General features: G+C 51.8%; 2 protein-coding genes across 2 annotated transcripts in view; one reads left to right on the forward strand and one right to left on the reverse strand.

Moving 5' to 3' along the window:
• The window catches only part of YARS1 (tyrosyl-tRNA synthetase 1), a 29,339-nt gene extending 18,455 nt beyond the window's left edge, over positions 1-10,884 (forward strand). The window contains exons 7-13 of the mRNA XM_024765308.1: positions 1,810-1,945; positions 2,423-2,508; positions 5,603-5,738; positions 6,509-6,606; positions 7,461-7,654; positions 8,197-8,338; positions 10,016-10,884. Of these exons, the coding sequence (XP_024621076.1) occupies positions 1,810-1,945; positions 2,423-2,508; positions 5,603-5,738; positions 6,509-6,606; positions 7,461-7,654; positions 8,197-8,338; positions 10,016-10,126 (903 nt within the window). The 3' untranslated portion in view covers positions 10,127-10,884. The remainder of the gene's footprint in view (positions 1-1,809; positions 1,946-2,422; positions 2,509-5,602; positions 5,739-6,508; positions 6,607-7,460; positions 7,655-8,196; positions 8,339-10,015) is intronic.
• A 270-nt stretch (positions 10,885-11,154) lies between these two features.
• NHSL3 (NHS like 3) overlaps positions 11,155-21,617 on the reverse strand; it is a gene marked incomplete at its 5' end in the record, with an annotated part of 28,417 nt that continues 17,954 nt past the window's right edge. Inside the window, 6 exons of the mRNA XM_024765313.1 lie at positions 11,155-13,434; positions 13,862-16,396; positions 16,482-16,598; positions 17,175-17,298; positions 17,591-17,646; positions 17,732-17,905. Coding sequence (XP_024621081.1) covers positions 13,412-13,434; positions 13,862-16,396; positions 16,482-16,598; positions 17,175-17,298; positions 17,591-17,646; positions 17,732-17,905 — 3,029 coding nt within the window. The remainder of the gene's footprint in view (positions 13,435-13,861; positions 16,397-16,481; positions 16,599-17,174; positions 17,299-17,590; positions 17,647-17,731; positions 17,906-21,617) is intronic.

Below are 21,617 nucleotides of genomic sequence, written 5' to 3' on the forward strand. Positions count from 1 at the left end.
GTGGCCTCTCCTGTTGCGAAGCACAGGCTTCGGACGTGCAGGCTCAGTGGCCATGGCTCACAGGCCCAGCCGCTCCGCGGCATGTGGGATCCTCTGAGACCAGGGCACGAACCTGTGTCTCCTGCGTTGGCAGGTGGACTCTCAACCACTGCACCACCGGGAAAGTCCTGAGCATCTTTTTATTTTTCATTTAATTTTTATTTTATATAAAAATTTTATATAAAAAATTAGAGTATAGTTGATTTACAATGCTGTGTTAGTTTCAGGTGTACAGCAAAGTGATTCAATTATACATACACATATATCCATTCTTTTTCCCATTCTTTTCCCGTATAGATCATTACAGAATATTGGGTAGAGTTCCCTGTGCTATACAGTATGTCCTTGTTGACACCAGTTAGCATCTTGATTCTTAGGGTGATGTTTAATATAATAATTTTGATAAATATGATGTCTTTTAACATTTAAAAGTCCTGCTTGGGGAAAGTGCAGTTTTGTTCTGATCACTAAGGCACAGAATAGAAGAATTAGTGGAACTCAAAGATGTGAAAGGTTGGGTTCTGAGTTCCCAAACATGGCTGATCTTCAGAATCAGCTAGGGGACTTTTAAAAAAGAGAGAGAGAGAGAGTTGATTAAGGCCCTGTCCTTAGAGATTCTGATAAAGTGGTTCTGGGAAACAACTCAGGAATCTGTATTTTCTTTCAAAGCTTACTAGCTGATTCTGATTGGAATCATTTTTGGACACTCATCTAGTGCTTTAAGTCTGATTTCTAGATCTTTGTCTGCTCATGAATTGGTAAATATAGGCATAGAAACCGTTATTGTTATTTTTAAAGGAATAGACTCGTTCCTTTTTCTCTCATTAAAATGCCCTATGTGTCAGTTGTTTCTCTGACAAAGTCTATCACTCACCCTATTTAGTAACGTTAACCATATCTTCATCCTGGAAATCAGTGCCAGCAGCAGTTCCTAAATGTGACTGCCGCAGAATCATGTGCAGAGCTTTTTAAAATACAAATGCCTGGGCCAACCCCAAGAAATTTTGATTTATTAGGTTTGGGTGGAGCTGGTAATTTGTGTTATTTTAAGCACCCCAGGTGATTCACATACAGTCGTATGTTGACCAGAGCTTGGTAACCGCTGGACACAAATGGGCGTTGAGTTCACTCACTCCAAAATAAGAAACAAAGCCTGTTACCCTAAAAAGGACAGATGGCTCTAGATAATACCTAATACCTGGTGTTGGTGATGGCTGTGAAACAAGTATTCTGACACACTGCTGATGGCAATGTCACTTGATATATGCCTGTCAGAAAACAGCTTGGGGCCTAGCAGTTTTTGGTAGCTATAATCCTAGAGAAGGCAAAAGGACCTCTGCAGAAATGTTCATCATAGCATTGTATATAGTTTGTAAAAATGAGAACGTAATCCAACAGTTTAGAAATTGCCAAATAAATTATGTTGTCACTAATAATTGCGAATATAATACAGCATAAAAATTACAAGCGAAGACTAGGTAGCCACTCAAAAGTACTTATGACACAGTCTCAAGAGAAAAAACACAGGAGGTTTATTCTCCAGCTACAAATTTGTAACGATTCCATATGCAAATAAGGCCTGGGAAGAAGAGAGAAAAATTAAAATATTTTTATTTAGTATTGTGAGTGATCCTTCACTCCGATTAATTCTGCTTTTGTTAAAAGTCACTTAATGTTTAAATCTTTGTCCAAAAAAATTAAAATACAGATTAGTTGAGCATATTCTCATTTTCAACCACAAGAGGTCCTCCTTTCCTTCCTGGCTTCTAGGAGTCCAAGATAGATCTCCTGGATCGGAAAGAGGATGTGAAGAAAAAACTGAAGAAGGCCTTCTGTGAGCCAGGGAATGTGGAGAACAATGGCGTTCTGTCCTTCATCAAGCACGTCCTCTTTCCCCTCAAGTCTGGTAAGATACTGCCTGTTTTCTTCTCGGAGGCCAGGCTGAAATAGCAAAACCAGTGCTGTGATCATACTTGCGGTTTGTCACAGAGTCTTCCTCCAGGGGCTGGCTTCCCCGAATCTCTGCTCTGATTTCTCATATATTAATGTGTGATTGAAGTGGGGATATCGTTGAGTTATCTGTGTGTTTGTTAACAGGGTAGGTTCTAAGTGGGGTGTCAGGGTGAGCAGGGGTGGTAGAAATGAAGGGGTCAGGCAAGTGGACTAGAGGAATACAAAAGAGATGTAAGACACGATCGTTCCCCCGAGCTTGGATGCTAGCTGGGTATACGACATTGCCACTCATCCAATTTAAAAACAATAAAATGCCATATGATGAAGTTCAAGATATATGGCAGAAACTACAGATACCCATACATTTGGGCCAGGAATGCTGACTTGCCATTATCAGTGAGTTTGTTGGCATGGATCCTTTTTCTTACAGAGTTCGTGATCCTTCGAGATGAAAAATGGGGTGGAAACAAAACCTACACAGCTTACTTGGACCTGGAAAAGGACTTTGCTGATGAGGTAATACCAGAGGAGGAGTAGTCTCCACTGAACTCATTCTGACAAATCTCTCCACGTGGCCTCGCCAGGTTTCTTGTTACGTGCCACAGGGCTCTGTCATCATGCTCTTGGGTCCATATATTTTGTATTAATGGCTTAGATTCATGTGGTTCATGGATTAGATTAGCAAATGGCACAAAACTAATATATTGGTGTCCTCATCACACTCCAAAGGACTTAACCTGGAATGAAGGGCCGACAAACTCAACAAGATGAAGCATTTCAGGGACACGTACAAAATCAAGGTTCAGAAAAGAGACACAACTATAAAAGAACAGAATAGAGAATACTATTCATTTCGACAAACAATTTAACAAAAGACTCACTAGGTTCGCATGTGTTTGGCACCATGCTAGGGGCTGGCATTACAAAGAGGATTAAATCCTCATGAAGCTCATAGTCCCTAGGAGAGGCAGACATGTAAATAAATAATCATTTACTGGTTACTGTACCAAGTATACATGGTCCAGAAATAGAACAGGAGGAAGTGATTACCTGGCTGTCTGGGAAAGCTTTATGGAGGGGACAACATCCAAACACGGTTTCACTTGAGGATTAGGAGTTCATGAGGAAACCTGTGAGGGAATGCATTGTGCACAGATGTGGTAAGATGAAAACAGCATGGTGTCTAAGGAATCACAAGTGCTTTCGTCTGACTAGAGTCTACAAGGTGATGGGGGGGCACTGCGGGAGAGGGAGGCAGGGCCAGATCATGAAGGGAAGGAGTGATAACAGTGTGTATGGGGAATGAAAGGAGAGGTCTTGACTGACTGAATTTGGGCTGAATCAGCAATGTGACGGGGCTGTCAGAAATGTTCATGAGGTCTTGGCCTCAGTCATCAGAAATGTAGAGTCTGGAACCAGGGAGTTGATCGTCCGTTCAGTTCTACATTGTTCTGAGTACCTTTGGGGTTGTGCATTCAGCCCTGGACTTCAATTGTGTGAGGTTTATTTGACAATCTGGGGTGTGTTGGTGGGGAGAGGAAGGATGCCATGATAGGGAACAGACTGCAAACTGTGTCACAAAGCACAGCTGAAAGAACTGGGCATGTTGAGTTGGGAAGCAAGTATGTGTTCACCGATCCTTGAACACAGGAAGGGCTTTCCTGGGAGAGGGGTGAGGTTCCTTCTAGTGGCACCAGATGGTTGAACTAGGGTTGCGGGTGGGGACCACAGGGAGGCTTGTTTAGGCTTGAAGAACTTTCTAGTGGCCTCAATGGTGTGGTGATGGGCAGGGCTGCCTGGCCTGACCTTGCATTCCCCATCACTGAGGTGTTCAGGCAGAGGCCAGAGGACCACTGGAGGCAAGGTTGTATGAGGGTTTGAGCATCAAGTGGAAGAAAAGACTCAATGACCTCTGAGGTCTGAGGGCCCTTAAGGCCCATTTTTTGGACATTTGGCAGCTATTGCTCTGAAACCCTTCTGTCTGCCATCTGAGGCAGCCACAGAACCCACACCGCATTCCTCAACCCTGTGAACAGTCCTTTGTGGGACTGATGAGACGGAGTAGAAGAAACACTTCTGAAGAAAGAGTCTGACAGCGTAAGCAGCAGCACTTTCTGTGATGGTGGACATGTTCTGTCTGTACTAACACAGTTGCCACTGGCCACATGTGTCTGTTGAACCTCACAATGTGACCAGTAAACTGAGGAACTGAATTTTAACTTCCATTTAAATATGCACATGAGGCTTGTGGCTACCATATTGGACAGTGCAGGTCTAAAACTTTTCTATTAAAAATGAAACATTCGGGGGCTTCCCTGGTGGTGCAGTGGTTGGGAGTCTGCCTGCCGATGCAGGGGACACGGGTTCATGCCCCGGTCCAGGAAGATCCCACCTGGGCCCCTGAGCCATGGACGCTGAGCCTGCGCGTCTGGAGCCTGTGCTCCACAACGGGAGACGCCACAACAGTGAGAGGCCCGTGTACCGCAAAAAAAAAAAGAAACATTCAGAACTTTTCTGGATGGCACAGTGGTTAAGAATCCTCCTGCCAGTGCAGGGAACACGGGTTCAAGCCCTGGTCCGGGAAGATCCCACACGCCGTGGAGCAACTGAGCCCGTGCGCCACAGCTACTGACCCCACGTGCCACAACTATTGAAGCCCTCACACCTAGAGCCCACACTCCACAACAAGAGAAGCCACCGCAATGAGAAGCATGCCTACTGCAACGAAGAGTAGCCCCCGCTCGCCACAACTAGAGAAAGCCCATGTGCAGCAACGAAGACCCAACGCAGCCTAAAATAAATAAATTTATTTTAAAAAAAAAATGAAACATTCCCGAGGAAACGAAGGAATAACCTCAGAAACAAAAACATAGGCATTGTTTTATTACATGTATTCATACCTAGGGGACGTCCCCTCAGAATATCTTAGAAGATCCTTTGGGGCCAGATTTGGGATGTAAAAGTGGTAGTCACAGGACATGAGAAGAAAAAATGGAATTACTGAGCTCCTACCATGTACTAGCACTACTCACCATTTTTACCCATGTTAAGTGATTTAATCCTTATTCTGACTCTAGCAGGTAAAGGTATTGTTATTTTCATTTTTTAAGTGAAGAATCCAAAGCTCAGAAGGGTTAAGTGCCTGGTTGGGGGTCAGCCAGCTAGCTGGGACTCACCCCAGGTTCTAACTCCAAAGCCCTGTTCTTCCTTCTTGCTCACTCAGCTCCCCCCTCAGGCTGTCTCTAGCTCCTAGCTTCCCTATGTGAATGTTTCCCTACCTGTAAATAACATGTGCTTTACTCCACTACTCTGAGCATAAATGGAGGGACTAGAAGAAGTCAATTAAAAACATTCAGCCTCTAAAAACCCCCAAGTTAGTGTGAAATTCAGTGTCAAAAGACCTGGGTCTTGGACATATTAGATAACCTTTTGAACCTATTTCCCCTTCTCTGCTCTACCAGCTTCACAAGCTTGTTCTGAGGTTCAAATAAGACTCTGCTCAGAAAACACCCTGCATCCTATATGCACATTATTCTTAGTAGATTCAGGTGTCCCGTGCCCAGTTCACCTGTTCCAGTGCCCCTTCTCATCTGGCCTTGTACACTTGCAGGTTGTGCACCCTGGAGACCTAAAGAATTCTGTTGAAGTTGCCCTCAACAAGTTGCTGGATCCCATCCGGGAAAAGTTTAATACCCCTGCACTAAAGAAACTGTCCAGCGCTGCCTACCCAGATCCCTCGAAGCAGAGTAAGGCCAGCTGGGGAGGGGTCGGGCTTGGGGGGGTTGGGTGTGACATTATCAGGTAGAGAGCCTGTCAGTGGGCCTCAGAAAAGGGTCTGTCTTCAATTCAGGCCCAAGAAGCCGGTGGTGGGGGCATGGTCTGAAGTGCAGGAATGTCATGCCCCGTTGACTGGTGGAATGGAACTCCAGTCATCTTGAATTTGGTTTGGTGGGTACTATGAAGTGATTACATCCTGCTCTACCAACACTGCTGTGAGTGCTGGTTTGAGACATGTACTTTGATCCTTTCACAAAATCCGCCTCTTCAGTAAAGGAGACCAATTGGGTTAGACCATTAGGGTAACAGCTGCTTGGGCAGGGTCTGCGCAGCATCTCAGGGAAGCTCATCTCTAGATTTGCCCAGTTCCCTTCCACGTGCTCCTGACTGGTTCTTAGTTGGCCAGCCACGCATCCACGATGCTGAGATAACATTGAGAGTCTTGTGTGGCCCTGCCAGAAAAGGAGGAATGGCTGAATATATGTGGAATGCCCGAATGGTGGCAAAGCTACACTTGGCCCCTCCCCTCCCCTCCAGCCCAATACCTGAAGGAGAGAGAGATGAAATCTGGCATGTCACTTCTCAAAGGCTGCTGGCTCTGTTTTAAAGAAGTTATAATTCAGTGGGTAGATCCTGGGGATTCTGCACTAAGTCCTGCTAGTGTCATTTGGGGGGATCAGCAGCTGACCTGTTATGGGAAGGAGGAGAGTTCTGAGCCTTGGGTTCTTCTCATCTCCAGAGCCAGTTGCCAAAGGCCCAGCCAAGAATTCAGAACCAGAGGAGGTCATCCCATCCCGCCTGGATATCCGTGTGGGGAGAGTCATAAGTGTGGACAAGGTACTCATTTTCCACCACGTCCCGGAGAGGCAGACAGGAGTCAGGTTTGTCTGCTTCCATCTGGAGGAAACCTGGCCTGGGATGGGAAGTAACATCCCTGAGGTCATATTGCGAGTCAGAACCCAGGCATCTAATTCCAGGCATCAGGCTTTTCCCTTTGCTATCTCTGGACCTTATTCAAACAAACACAGCCAGGAACTCAGAATACGGAGGGATGTTAGTCAGAAGGAGCTTGTTTATCTACCAAATCCAGTCTGATTGACTCACCTGGTCTCTCCCAGCTTGTCTGGACTAGCCACAGGCCTTATCTTGGATCAGCTCCTTTGTCCTTCCCTCTCCCCACCCCAGGAAATGGTGAAGGGAGGACTTCCTTTTTCCAGAGGCAGATGGCTATGCAACCAGTGGCCTGGGACCAGTGGTCTGGGTATTTTTTTCTCCCAGTATTGATTTACTTTTCACCATATTAGACTAACCACCAAAACTACCTTGAAATAGCTGCTGATGCTCTTGTTTCGGATGGTGAAGCCTCTTGTCTTCCAGTCCCCCCAGGACTGGGATTGATCTGGTGTACACATGGCCATAATGGTGGCCACCCAGGCAGTTCAGGCCATTTTAACCTCTGTTAGAGGCTCCTTCCACTTCTAACACAAGTAATTAGGCTCATGTTACTCAAATCTGCCTCTTTGGGGCCCCTTCTCATGTCTGCTGCCTGGGACCTGGAGAGTTAGGGCTAAGAGGGTTCCTCCAGGGCCTTAGTAAGGAGTGGATGCCTGTTTCTGGAGTCAGAGGGTTCACCAGGCCCCATGATCTATTCCATTATGATGTTCTCTGAGCCTGACATCTCCTGCTGGCAGCACCCGGATGCAGACAGCCTGTATGTGGAGAAGATTGATGTGGGGGAAGCTGAACCACGGACTGTGGTGAGTGGCCTGGTGCAGTTTGCGCCCAGGGAGGAACTGCAGGACAGGCTGGTGGTGGTGCTGTGTAATCTGAAACCCCAGAAGATGAGAGGAATCGAGTCCAAAGGCATGCTTCTGTGTGCTTCTATGTGAGTGCGGACTTGGGGGATGGGGAGCACAGGGCCTGGGGAGGCCCGGAAGAGGGGGGATTAGCCCACATGCTGCCCTTCCACATGCCAGGTGGAGGCCCTGAGAACACTACCCAAAAGATGATGCATGGAGGGATTATTTATTGTACAAGAGCCGTGGATGAAGCACTTTACCTAAAGTTAACTTTATTAAAACAGGAATTGAAGATTCTAAGCTGTGTGCATGCTCTGGTCTCTCTACTAGTAAGAGGTGAAACCAGGATTCAGACCCAGTTCACTGGCTGTTATGTCATATACTTCCTCTCCTAAAAGCCCAGATTTTGGAGTCTCTCCTGACATAGAATTTCAGTTCAGCCCTGGTTAACCCAATGCGGGCGATATCCAGAGACGTAGAACAGCAGTGAAGTACTCCTAGGGCCCTGGCATTGAGGGTTCCCTAGATCCCATTAGGCCCCTAGGAAAAGGCCCCAGTGCTTTGGCCTCCATGGCAGCTGGAGACAGTCCATAGCCTCACTCTTATCTTGTCCTGTGTGTCTTCCCAGAGAAGGAGCAAGCCGCAAGGTTGAGCCTCTGGACCCTCCTGCCGGCTCAGCTCCTGGTGAGCGAGTGTTTGTGAAGGGCTATGAGAAAGGCCAACCAGATGAAGAGCTTAAGCCCAAGAAGAAAGTCTTTGAGAAACTGCAGGTAACAATCTGCACTTTTTCCCTCATACCAGGGCCGCCTGGACTGTCTCCAGATTGCTCTGTTCCTGAATCCACACCTGCCCTTTTCCCAGCTGGGCCTTCCTGCGTCTAAGCCCCTCTCTTCCTTCTTCATTCCAGACCTGTCAAATGAGGTGCCTGAGGAGCCTGTGGGCCCTCGCAGGTACTGAGCACTGACAGACTGTTTGAGGCACTGTGTCAGGGACTTGAGACATTTCCTCATTTGACCTTCCTTCCGTCTGTGATAGCTTATCCCCAATTTATCTGGCAGGATACCTGCCAAGGCCACACAGGGTCACCAGAAATGATGGAGCCAGGATCAGAGCCCTCCCGGGGTCCCTCCTGCCCACCTTGATCTGAGAGCACTCATTCTCTTTGCTTCAGGGGCATTGACTCACATGGCCTGCCCCGAATTCTTGCATTCATTCAGCACCCTAATATATGCGTCCGGCACTCTTCTAGGTGCTTGGGCTACATCACTGAGTAAAGCAGCAGAGATTCACTCTCCTCGTGGAACTAACACTACACGTGTGACTTTTCCTAGTTAGTTCCTTCTTTCCTCAACTAGACAGTATTTCTGGAGGGCGTTTAGAGTGGTTTCTACCTCTCCATCCTCCTGCAAGTGGCAAATGGCTTTGTCCCCTCCCTCCTTTCCTAGTTTTCCAGGCCAGTTTTTTGAATCCACTGTTTTTTTCTAGCTATAAAATAAATTTTCATTGTAGAAGTGGCTAAAATGTAGGGGAAAATGAAGAAAATAAAACATCCATAGTCCTGCTACCTAGAGATGCTGAAAAATGTCATTAGTGATTATTTCCTTCTGGAATTTCTCTATGCATAGTGATAATATATTTATTGTTTGAGTCATACCATGTTTATTGTTCTTTTTTTAAAAAATATTTATTTGGCTGTGTCGGGTCTTCCTTGCGGCGTGTGGGATCTGCTCGTTGCTCTTTGCTGCAGTGCGGGCTTCTCTCTAGTCGTGGCCTGCGGGTTTTCTCTTCTCTAGTTGTGGCACGGGCTCCAGAGCACGTGGGCTCTATGGTTTGCGGTACGCAGGCTCTAGTTGAGGCACGTGAGCTCAGTAGTTGTGGCGTGCAGGCTTAGTTGCCCCGCAGCATGTGGGGTCTTAGTTCCCTGACCAGAGATCGAACCCGCATCCCCTGCATTGGAATGCAGATTCTTTACCACTGGACCACCAGGGAAGTCCCTCTTCTTCTTTTTTATTTTTTTTTTAATTTAACTTTAGGCCTCAAAGATTTCCCCATCTTCTTAAATACTGAGGGGCGGGGGAGAACCATACACACACACACACACACACATATACATACATATATACAGTATTATATCATAACGATCATAATTTACCCCAGACCTTATTAGACATTGAGGTGGTTCTCAGTTTTTCCCTCTTAGAATGCTACGATGGATGCCCTGGTACCTAGTTCTTTGTATTTATTCATGATTATTTTCTACAACTAAATCCCTAAAATGGACTTACCTTAGGCAAAAGAAAGAAATACCTTGAAACGAAAGCTTTTCGCAAACTGCCCTCTTAGAGAAGTTGAGTCAATTTATACTACTAGTGGTATAAGAGTCTTTGTTTTCTTGTAGTCTTGCCACCATCACTATAATCACTTTTGTTGTTGTTTTTCTTGTCCAGGCTGACTTCAGAATTTCTGAGGAGTGCATCGCACAGTGGAAGCAAACCAACTTCATGACCAAGCTAGGGTACATCTCCTGTAAATCACTGAAAGGGGGGAACATCAGCTAGCCAACCTGGCGTCTTCCTCCCTTCTCTCATCATCCTGAGTCATCTGCTGTCTCCTTAATTTGCTACATCCATCATCTGCTTACCCATCTCCCAGGACACTGAAGCAGGAAGTTTGGGACTCTGTGAGGTGCAAGACTCAGTGAGGTGCAGCTCAGCCTCCCCAGGATCCAGGATCATCCTGTCTGGCTGCAGGGAAAGGCTGACCTCCCGGGTAGTGATGAGCACGGGGCAATGCAGGGAGTGCAGCCCTACCTTCTTCCCTTGGCAGCTGACCTGACAAATCTGGTTTCAATATGATGTTAACTCAGAAAAAGTTTATGCCATAATCCTTGTAACTGGAAAAATATTGGTTTCCAGTTTTCTTAGCATTATCCCAGCAGCTATGCCTCTGGCTGGGATCTGGTGCCTGAACTGGGCTAATTACAGCCTCTCCCCAACAGGAAACTGTGGGATTTGAAAAGGGAAGGGAAGGCAAAACAGAGAACCTAGTGGTCTACCAAGTGGTTGGCACCTTTCCCGGATGCCTGCCAGCCCTGAGGCTTGTCGCTGGGGCAGAGCCTGCCCCAGGACTCCTGGATTGCCCTTTGATCCTGCTGGGGGGACACTCCCTAAACCAGCTGCGTGTTATTGGATGGCACAGCCTGGTTCTTTCTTCAGGGAGGGTGCGGTGCTTCTCCATAAGGCATCTCAATCAGGACCACTAAGCATCATTGTCATAAATTCAAATAAAATGTCTGAACAAGGGTGTCCGGACAGGACCTGTCTGTGAGCTGCACCATCTCAGGAAAGGAGAACACAGTGTGTAGCAGCTTCTGGGCCCCTCACCCAGCCTCGGGCTGTTTGTATCTTGGACTTTTGACCCTGTAATGGGAGCGGGGGTGGACTAGGCTGGATGGCAGACACCTTGACTTCCCCTTTAGCAGTGTTAAAAAGAAGAGGCTCACTTTAGGGTCCAGAACATTGTCCCTTCTAAATGTGGGCCCAGACCACGACCTTGACCCACCCCATTAAGAAGCAGCAGCCACAGCCAAGTTTTAATCATTTAATTAATTAACATCTTCGAATGAAACCCACACAGAGCTTTTTCCATGTGTATCACTCCAGCTTCAGAGCAGAGGGAATAGATTGTATAGACATATCAAAGACTCAGAAACTTAAAGAAATATATATATATATATATGTGTGTGTGTATACACATATATATGTATGTGTATACACACACACACTTCTCTGACATTTTTATGGAAATTAAAAATCAGAGGCTTTTGGTCTCCATGTGCACTAGGGCAAGCTCATTTACCCAAGAGGACAAAAGGACTTGCCTCTTGGAGATCCTCCCTTCTCCTTTCTACTCTGTTCCACCCAGTGGGAAAACAAGCTCAGAGGAGTCTTAACTGAAGACAAGGGGCTCCAGTAACATAGGAAGGGGAGGGAAAGAAACACAGAAGGTGGGCTCCCTCCTACCTCCAGCAGCTCCGAGGCTGCTGCCAGGGCCTGGTGTCATGGAAGCTTTGGCCTGGTCTTGGTTCCTGGTTCCCGGTTCCCGGGGGGTTGAATCAGGAGCTCTGAGCAGAGGAGGGCTTACTGACTGTCCTCTTTCCCCAACTCACTGGGCAGGCACAACACATACCCAGCAGCAGCTCTCCATTACCCAAAGGGCAGGGAAGAACATTGGTTTATAGCTACAGAGAGAAGAGAATAGTGAGAGAGGGCCATAGGAAGCTGGGATCTCAGATCACATCCCCTGTGTTCCCAGCTCTTTTTCTGGGAGGGGGTCAACCTTCTCTCCTGGGTGGAGGAGAAGCAGCTAAAAGCAAGGTCCCTTGCCCGGCTCAAGCCTGAGTCACCGTTGAGGAAAGAGGATCAAGACCGAAGGGGTGACCTGGTGACAGCCATGCTGCAGTGGAAGGAGGCACTAGGGCCACCCCCGTGGGGCCACCGGGGCCAGTGAGGAAACCAGCTTACCGAGATAGGTGGCACAGGTTGAAAGTGGGAAGGTCAGCAAAATTCCTGGAGGAGAGATCAGTAGCAGAGGCTGATGTCTAGGGGGGAACCACCCAGCCCGCCCCTAGGAGCGCTGAGTTCCCCCTCATTGACTAGGGAAGAGTCTGTCATAGAATGCACCTTTGGCTTCCCATCCTGTCACTCAGTGTCAGCTCTCCCCAGTGGAACCACCTGTGCTGAAAGGCAGCTGCAGAAAGGACGTGCTCAGAGCAGAGTAAAGGTCAGAGGATATAATCCATAGGGCCGGGTCTGGGCCCACTGCCCAAATAGGCTCTTCCCTGCCAGACCCACCCCTCCATCCATGTCCTCAGTACTTCCTGTCGAGCTGACAGGAACCCAGCTTTGCCATGGCCTGCGGCTCCGGCCTCTGAAGAGTCGTGTCCACCCACCCCAACCTGATCAAGTAAAACAGGGCCAAGTGCCCCATGACGTGACTCTCTACTCTGTTCTCCCACTCTCTCAGGGCAGAGAGAGCCTGTGGACCTCCCCTCTGGTTCTTTCTCCCCCACCCATTTGGGCCCTGGCAGTCTCCCACTTCCTGTCCCCTGCACGGAGCACCTGGCAGAACCAGAAGGCAGGAGGCTGGTTGGTGGTAAGTTGAGGCACAGGAGGGCTAACCCCCGCTGCACCTTTTGTGCTTTGGAATTCCACAGCCCCACTCCTGCCTCCAGCCTGGAGAAGCCTGTGGGAATATGACGACTTGCCTACCTCCAAGAACTAAGAAAAGTTGCAAACTGGATCGGAGGAGGGGGACAGATTAGTCCCAGCCATGGGCTGGCTACTGGGGACTGATGCTGCTGCCATGTAAACAGGCCCCTGGAATGTGGCTTCGCGGGCCCTGGAGGATGGACATGCAGCCACTTTTCAAAAGTGCTTTGATTCTTGACTACAGCATGTGCATGATTTGGACATTTAAAAAAAACAGGAAAAAAAAAAACCTCAAGTGAGGTGTTCTGTTCCCAATTCTGTGGCCTTGAGGCCAGCAGGGGGCACAGACACCCACTCCCACCAGCTACCTCCTTCAAGATGAGGCTAAGGCCACGACTGAAGCGGCAGCTGCCAGAGGTGAATCCATTCAGGAAAAGGCATGAGAGCCGGATGACTTGGAGGACAGGAGCCACACCAGGCTTGCGTAAATATTGAAGGCCATGGAGGTTAAGGCTGCAGGCGTCCTCCCTATTAGGTTAAGTGTCTGCCGTATCCTCTCATCCTTGGAGCCGCTCAGGTCCCTGAGATTGTATTCCTGGGATGGGTCAGCAGTGCCAGCAAGGTGCCTGGTGGTCAGACCAGCTCTTTCTGTGGGTCTGTGGAGAGAAAAGGGATACTCAGCAAGGGACCCCCTAGCTTGGTTCTGACCACTAAGAGCCCAGGGCACATCCTCACCCCCTCACTTTACTGACCACGACAGCAGCACTGAGCTGGACATTTTACAAACGTTCCCTCTGCCACTATAATGTATCGTTGCCTCACACTTTACAGTGAGGAACCCGAGGCTAGGATGGGTAGATAAAATGGCAAAGTTGGAATTCAAACTTCAAATTTCAGTAGGTCTGACTCCAAAGCCCAACAATCCATGCTCCTTCAGTGCAGCTCATCAGAGGTGACAGGTCACCCTTCCCAGGCACCCCGAGACCAGAATCCAAGAGCAAATCCCTAATGGCAGGACTTCTGATACCTGTTTCCCATGACCAGTGATGGGACCCACACCCCACCCCTCCCTGCCCACCGTACCTGTGCCAGGCAGGCCCAGCTTCTCCTCTGGACCCACCCGCTGCAGCACACCTCCATTCTCTGCCAGCTCCTCCTTAGTCCTGTCCTCAGCATGGGGGAGCCCGTTGGTGGGAGGAGCAGGAAGGGGCTCAGCCCGAGGAAAGCTGGGGGAGGTGGGGGGGGCAACTCCCCCAGAAGGCTTGCGGGCCACAGGCGGGGGGGCCTTAGGTGGCTTCTTTGGGGCCTGGGGTGGCCGTTGGTCTGAGACACTCCGAAGTTCAGCTATCAGGTTCCGCTGGAGGTCAGCCTGGGTCTCAGGGGACACGGGCCGCTCCAGCTGCAGCTTCTTGGTGCCCTTGGAGAAGATGAAGCTGGCCGTAGAGGCAGGGGACCGCGGCTCTGCCTCAGGTGGTCCATTGGGCTGGGCACTCACAGGGCCCACGCTGGCAGCCAGATTGGAGGACTTGAGCCGAACAGCAGCGTGGAGCCCTGAGGAGGCAGGCGCTGGGCTGGCCCGCCCTGACAGGGCCCTTCGCAGTGGCTTCTGGGGGGCCGACGGCCCTGATGCCGGAGTCGGAGCCACTGTGGCAGTGCCTACAGAGCGCAGCCGAACCATCTGCAGGAGTGAAGGTGTGACCAGGGGTGCACCAGCATCCTCCCTGGGAAGGCCGCCACCCTTGCTGCAGCCCCCTGGTTCCCTCCGAGGGACCTTGGCCTGAAGCCCTGGGACAGAACCAGCAGCAGGTGGGGCTGGCAGAGCTGGAGGAAGATCTGGGGTACCACAGGGCTGGCTCTGGAAAGAGACAGTAGCTAAGGAGGGCTCCGGGGGCCGTGAAGGGTCTGCAGGCTCAGGGCTGGCCACAGAGAAAAAGGCCTCCTCGGGTGGAGGGAAGTCAGCCATGGACAGGTCCTGCTCCTCCAGTGCAGGAGGCGGGGGTGGGGGCCAGGTGGGATCTTGGAGGGCCTCCTCAGCAGTCTCCGGGGCAGCCAGGGCCTCCTCAACCACCTCTGGCTTCTTAGTGGGTGGCGGAGGGGGATGATAAGATGGGGGTGGGGATGGTGGGGGTGACTGGTCTTTGGAGGCACCGGGAGCTGCCTGAGGTGGGGTTAGGGATGTCTGGGGAGTAGGTGGGGACTCAGGGCTGGCAGCAGTGGTAGAGATGGGCCCAGGGACCACAGCAGGGGCAGCTGGAGCAGGGGCAGCTTGGTTTGGGCTCTTGGGCTTAGCGGGAGGTGGGGAGAAGGGGGCAGGCACCTTGGGGTGAGGAGGTATGACAAACCTGTCACCCAGGGCAGTCGACACGTGCGGACCAGAGCGGTCTGACGGCGCCGGATCAGAGGAGGAGGAACATAGAGACGTGAGGGAGGAGGAGACCGAGGCCCCGGGAGATCGAAGGGAAGTGACACGCTCTGGTTTAGGGGGTTGGGCCTTGCCTGGGGAAGCAGGGGCCCCTGTTAGACCCTTGGGAGGGAGGGTAGGGGTACCACTTTGGCTCGAGTATCCACTGGAGGGTGAGAGTGTCCGTTCTGGGGAGCGTGGGGGACACCGGGAGCCACCTGGAGACAAGCCAGGCACCCAGCTGCCTGCTGAGCTGGATGGACAGGGTGCTGCCCCCACCCCTTCCGACCCGCCGCCAGTGGTGGGTGGCCGGGGCAGCTGTTGCTGCTGCTTCCGCTCGGGCTTGGGAGGCAGCCCCAGGGGCCCATCATGTGCTGCTGAGCTGCGCTGATGGAGCGAATGGGTCCGGCGGGGAGGTGGCGGGGGCCGCTTCAGCTTCCGTAGGGACACACTCCGGCCGGACAACTGGCCACCGCTCCGAATGCTAACAGTGTCCGAGGCCTCGGCAGTGCTGCCCCCGCTGGGAGAGCCCCTCCCGCTGCCCCCCAGGGGAGGGGGCGCCACGTTACTGTTGGCCACAGAGCTCTCTGGCCGGCCCTCTGAGCCACCCTTCGAGGAGAGGGTAGAGCCGTCAGACACAATGGTCTCAGAGGACTGAGAGTGGCTCCAGGTGTCACTGGAGGAGGAAGGGTGGCGGCTGCGGGGCCGTGGGCTAGAGACCGAGGAAAAGTGTCCCAGCGAGCGGATGGAGGCGGGGCTGGATGAGAGCAGGCTGCAGCGGCTCAGCGTGCGCAGGCTGCAGCGGCCCAAGGCCACCACGTCCACTGTGGGCGGCAGCACGGCGTGCGGGATCAGCTTCGACAAGTAGGTGGCCTGGGGCGAGATGGACATGGCCGGGCTCAGGGGTTCTGGAGGCCCTGCCCCTCCGGTCAGTCCGGGCACTGCTAGGGACATGGGCCGGGTCAGTGGCAAGGGCCGGGCCCCCGTGGACCGGCCAACGAGCGTGTCATCCCGGTAGATGCGGTCAATGTGGCGCTGCAGCATGGCCTCTGCCTGGGCACCGGCTTCGGCCTCTGCCTCCAGCGCCTGCAGGGACACCCTGGCCCCTGGCCCTGAGGCCGGGCCTGCCGGATGGCCATCCACCGTGGGGATGCGTACAACGTCCCGTGGACCGGGAGGCCGAGGAGTACCTGGTGCCTCACGTTCATTCCACAGGCCTGGAATGGACAAGGAGGGCATGGGATGGTCAGCAGAGGGGGTGGCCAGGGCTGCCCGCCCACAGCTTCCTCATCAGGCGCTCACCGAGTTCTTTCTGCACGTGCTGTGGCAGTCCCAGCACCGTGCTCCGCCGCTCCCGCCGGCGGCGCCCTGACTTTCCAGATGATTTGGGAAATGAGTCATGCGGTCGGAAGGTGGAGCCTGCGGGCAGAGTCCAGGGAGAGAAACTGTTAGAGCAGGTCTAGGGCACATTCTGCAGAGCACAACTTTTATAGAATATTACTAAGAACCCTGTGAGAAAAGATTTCCACAGTCAAGTAGGCATGGGCAAAGCTGGGTTAAACAAAGCTAGACACTTTTCTGCAAGCCTTCTGGAAGGCTTTACTAGGTCAATAATGATGATTTCCATTTAGCGAACACTTATTAAATGTGTTAGCATGCTAAACACTTGGCATTCATTCCAATAAGGTACGTATTCTTATCCTCATTTTTCTAGAACATCAAACAGAAGCACAGAGAGGTAAAGCGTTGGCCCAAGATCACACAGCTGTAAATAGCAACACTAGGCTCAAAACCAGGTTTCTCAACTCTTCACTGTCCTGCTTTTCAGTTAATGCTCATTATGAACCTCCAAGAGGACACAGGGTACTATGTTTCCTGAATCCACTGAATCACAGTCTTGGGAAACACTAGATTAGGAGGAAAAGGGAAAGCTGCAGGCGCTGGGTGCCCACCACCCCCTCTCCTGCCCAACAGTCCTGGCTGGTGAATGGATACCTTTGCGCTGGATCATCTCAGAGCGGACGGAGAGAGCGTCCTCTGCCGTGGAGCTCTCAGCTGTGTAGGACGTGGTCTGGCTGCAGGAGGAGATGCTATCGTCATCTGGCCTGGTCCGGGAGGACTATTGGGGGAAGAAGGATCAGCCCAGAGGCGTGAGTGGGGCTTACCTTTGCCTCCTCAGGCTCCCCTTTGTAACTTCTGACTCAGATTCACCCCCCACCGACCTGCCCCAGCATCACCTAGCACTGAGCAGGCATCAGCTAGAGCTACCCTGGACCAGCCCTCGGGGGCATCTCGTCTAGCCTTTCATGATACAGAAAGGAAACAGATCCAGAAGGGTTCAAAGACATACTTGTCAGAGGTCAAGCAGGGAGAGAGGAATACATCAAGACTGAGCTGGGGGCAGGGCTCACCTGGATGCTCTGTGTGTCTCCATGGTCCCAGGTACCCTTGTTCAGTTTCTGTTTTTCTGAAAGGCATCAGAAAGGTGTGTTGAGCTAGGCCCCTGACTTTGGGAGCTGAAAGTAGCGCTGGAGAGAGGAGGAGGAGGTTACCTTGGTGCTGGAGGGAACGGAGCCCCTCCTGGGCCTGCGTGTGCAGCTCTTCCAGGTGAGGCGGTCGCCCACTGGGGAAGAAGACGTTGTCCTGGTGCTCATCCACTGCAGACCCTAGCCCCTGGCCTGGCCCCACACTTAGTCGTTTGTCACTCTCAGCCTTGGCAGAGCCTGCTGGGAATGGAGGAGGAAGGAAAGTGAGGCCCAAAGGTATCTGGGCCCTGGGAAGGCACAGGCACTGCAACAAGGGCGCCCACAGTCCCCAGAATGCACAGGGCACCTGCACATACATGCAGTGCATACTTCCCCCAGTCTGTACTCACAACCCACAGTCCTGGGGTATACACTCAATATACACAGCCCCCAAGTACATACACAAGCTATAATCCAAGTGTACATATATCTGAGCACCCACACCACACACAGGGCCCCATATAGGGCACCATACCCAAGGCACACATGCCCACCATATATGCACACAACACCCACAGGCTTCATTCAGTATGTATACAAACACATAGCATCCAAGTAAAACCACATCTGTGTACCCACACCAAGAGCACACCCAGCCGCCACGTATACACATGACACCCACAGTCCCCAGTCTGTATATATACAAACAGTACCCAAATATACACACAACTGTCACTCAGGGCCCCATGCAAGACACTCCAGTGTACACATAGCCCATAGCAAATACATTTCTCTTGTCTCCAGATCCTGAGCTACACTTTACAGGAAGACAAACCACCTCTTTGTACACCCCATTGGCCCAGGTCCAAGAAAAAGACACATGGGACACTAGGAAGGGGGTGGGCACTAGTAAAGGTCATAACCAGATTCCCAGGAAGTCCTGGGGTGTGGGCTAAGCCAAGGATATGGCCACTTGGGTCCCCTAGTCACCCATGCAGCTGTCCCTTACTGGAAGGATAGGCTGGGGAGGGGAGAAGAGGGACCCCAGCCACTCCACTCCCCCTGAGGCAGCTCCAGCCTCTCTCTGCGGAACAGTCCCAGGTATCCCCCTCTCCTGGAGGCCCAGGGCCCTGGTGCAGAGGAGCCAGGGGTCCATTACAAAGGATATTGTTACAGGCCCTGCCCACGGAGGAGCTGGGCATCTAATCCTGGGAATAGGGGCTGTGTCAGCACTTTGCAGCCCCAGCCCCCCTTTAAACGGAACCCACAACATAAGCAAAAGCTCTGGCAGGGTCATGTGACCTTGGCAGCACCTTGTGGAGGGACAGGAACAAATCAAGCCCTTTAAAGGGCCACGCCCCAAGATCAGGATCTTCAATTCAGACACCTGTACTGTCCCTTCCGCCTTCCTCAGCGCATTCTTCAACAGCCAAGCTCCCGCCCAGGGAATCCTCAGGAATCCCACAAGGTCAGAGCTAGGAGGTCTCTCAGTGACCCTCCTCTCCCCAACCTCCTGATTTTACAAGTCCACAAAGAGGCTCAAAGAGGAAAGGTCTTGCCTAAGGTCACCCAGCAAATCGGAGTCAGAGCCAAGACTAAACTCCAGGTTTCCCGAGGGGACTCCTGAATCACACTCAAACTGGGGGCCCTCTGGCCCCCACATCTTAATCCAGGCCTGAAAGCCCAGTTCCTAGGAGGAGGAGGGCATAGGCCCCTCCCCTCAAAACTTCACCCCCAGGCCTCTAAACACGATTTTCCTGATCTGCTCCCCAACTTCCAGGGGTACTACTTTCCTTTCTACTCTGCTCTCCACATCCCATCCTCCCACACGCACACTGAGTTGACCCGGGAGGGGGTGCACTACCTCTTGGAACTGAGGTATTGGGATGTACCCAGTAAAGCGTGAGTACCCCTGGAGGAAGGCAATCTTGCCCGAGGACTGCGGGCTTCAAGGTCAGAGACACCTAGAGCCATCCTCTGAAACACAAGCAGAAATCAAACAAAAGCAGTAGGAAAGCTGCTGGACAAAGGCACCGCGGCGGACAGGGGAGTCTGGCCTCATTACCAGCCCGCATCCCCCACCCCACCGCCTTCCCGGGCCTTGATCCCCCATTCTACGTAAGGGTCTGGCAAATGGGGCTATCGGAGATCTCTTATCTCCCCCACAGCCACACCCACTCACCCTTCTTCTTGAAGAGCCCGAGGAGCGCCGGGAGGTGGCGGCCCAGGAACACCACCATGACTGCCGACGCCACTCGGACCGTCCCCTACGTTGACCTCTCCAGAACGCCCGCCGATGCCTTCACCATAACCCAGCGCTGAGGGGATGAGTCTGCCCGCCCAGCCGCAGAGCGCCGGCTCCAGGCAGAGGAGGGGGAGGGGCTACTCTCCAGGTCCTCCTCCCACCTTCACCACTGCTCCCGCCCATCCACCGACCCCGCCCCTCGAGTGCAGGGCAGGAGCAGGCACCTTCCCAGACTCCGACAGGGAAACTGAGGCACGGAGTCTCTGGGTGCTCGGCTCTTGTGCAAAGGATGACTAGGAGGGCCAAAGATACTCAATTCCAGGGGCAGCCCACTACCCCTGTCCCCAAGTCCTTTTCTAAACAGTCACGAGCCAGAGCTAAGGCAAGGGTGCCGGCTGCCAGATGGTGGGTGGAAGAGCCACTAGACTAGACTTGGCATGGTGCCCACCCCCAAGTCCTCCTGGCTGCTGAGGGTGATTCCCTGGGGAAGGGGCTCACAGCATGGAGCAGCCAGGCAGAAGCCCAGGACTGCCTGGGCGGATGGCAAGGACACTGGCAGAGGTCCCTGGAGGAGCAGGAGCCAGCCCAGGACACAGTGCTGGGAAGCCGGGGAGATGCCCAGAGCAGAATCACAGTGGCTGGTGCTAACAATCCCTCACGTGTATGTCCAGCCCCAGACGTTCCAAAGGATTATCTTCCCACTTCAGTAATGTAACATCAACAGCCAGAAAAGCACTGTGAACTCGCCAAGGTCACACAACAGAGACAGGCCTTCAACACAGACCTCTCGCTCCTCCAGCCCAGGATTCTTCTCACTGGTCTCACTCTGTGACTCAGCGACTCTCTTGGATCACCAGGCAGGGAGAACAGAATTAGCCATAGGTGAGGGCAGTAAGAGTGGGGGGCAGGAGGGAAGGTACTTGGAGGGAAGTCAGGTCCAGGTTCAAATCCAGCTCCATCACATACAAGTCATGACCTCACATGGAAACAAGGCTAAGAACTCCTCTTTATAAGATTGTTGTATCCATTCATTTAATCAGCAAATATTTATTAAACTAGTACTAGGGGCTACAGCTATTGGAAAACTTTTATCTTGTTCACCAGTATATCCCTAGTGTCTGGCACATACTATGAGTTCAATAAATATTCGATGAGGGGCTTCCCTGGTGGCGCAGTGGTTAAGAATCCGCCTGCCAATGCAGGGGACATGGGTTCGAGCCCCGGTCCGGGAAGATCCCACATGCCGCAAAGCAACTAAGCCCATGCACCACAACTACTGAGCCTGCGCTCTAGAGCCCGTGAGCCACAGCTACTGAGCCCGCGTGCCTAAAGCCCGTGCTCCGCAACAAGAGAAGCCACCGCAATGAGAAGCCCATGCACCGTGACGAAGCCCACACGCAGCAACAAAGACCTGACACAGCCAATAAATAAATAAATAAATTTTTATAAATAAATAAATATTTGATGAATACATGAATGAGATAAACTAGCAAAATAATTTTAGATAGTGAGGGCTGAGGAGATGTGACAGGAAGTGGGTGACTTCAGGGGGCATCAAGGAAAGGCTATTGGAACTGAGACCTAGAGAAGAAGCCAACCAGGGCAAGTGCTGGGCATAGAACCTTCTAGAAAAAGGCAACAGCAGGGACTTCCCTGGTGGCTCAGTGGCTAAGACTCCACGCTCCCAATGCAGGGGACCCGGGTTTTATCCCTGGTAAGGGAACTAGA

The sequence above is a fragment of the Neophocaena asiaeorientalis genome, unplaced genomic scaffold (assembly GCF_003031525.2).
Source record: "Neophocaena asiaeorientalis asiaeorientalis breed wild unplaced genomic scaffold, Neophocaena_asiaeorientalis_V1.1 scaffold409, whole genome shotgun sequence".
NCBI lineage: Eukaryota > Metazoa > Chordata > Mammalia > Artiodactyla > Phocoenidae > Neophocaena > Neophocaena asiaeorientalis.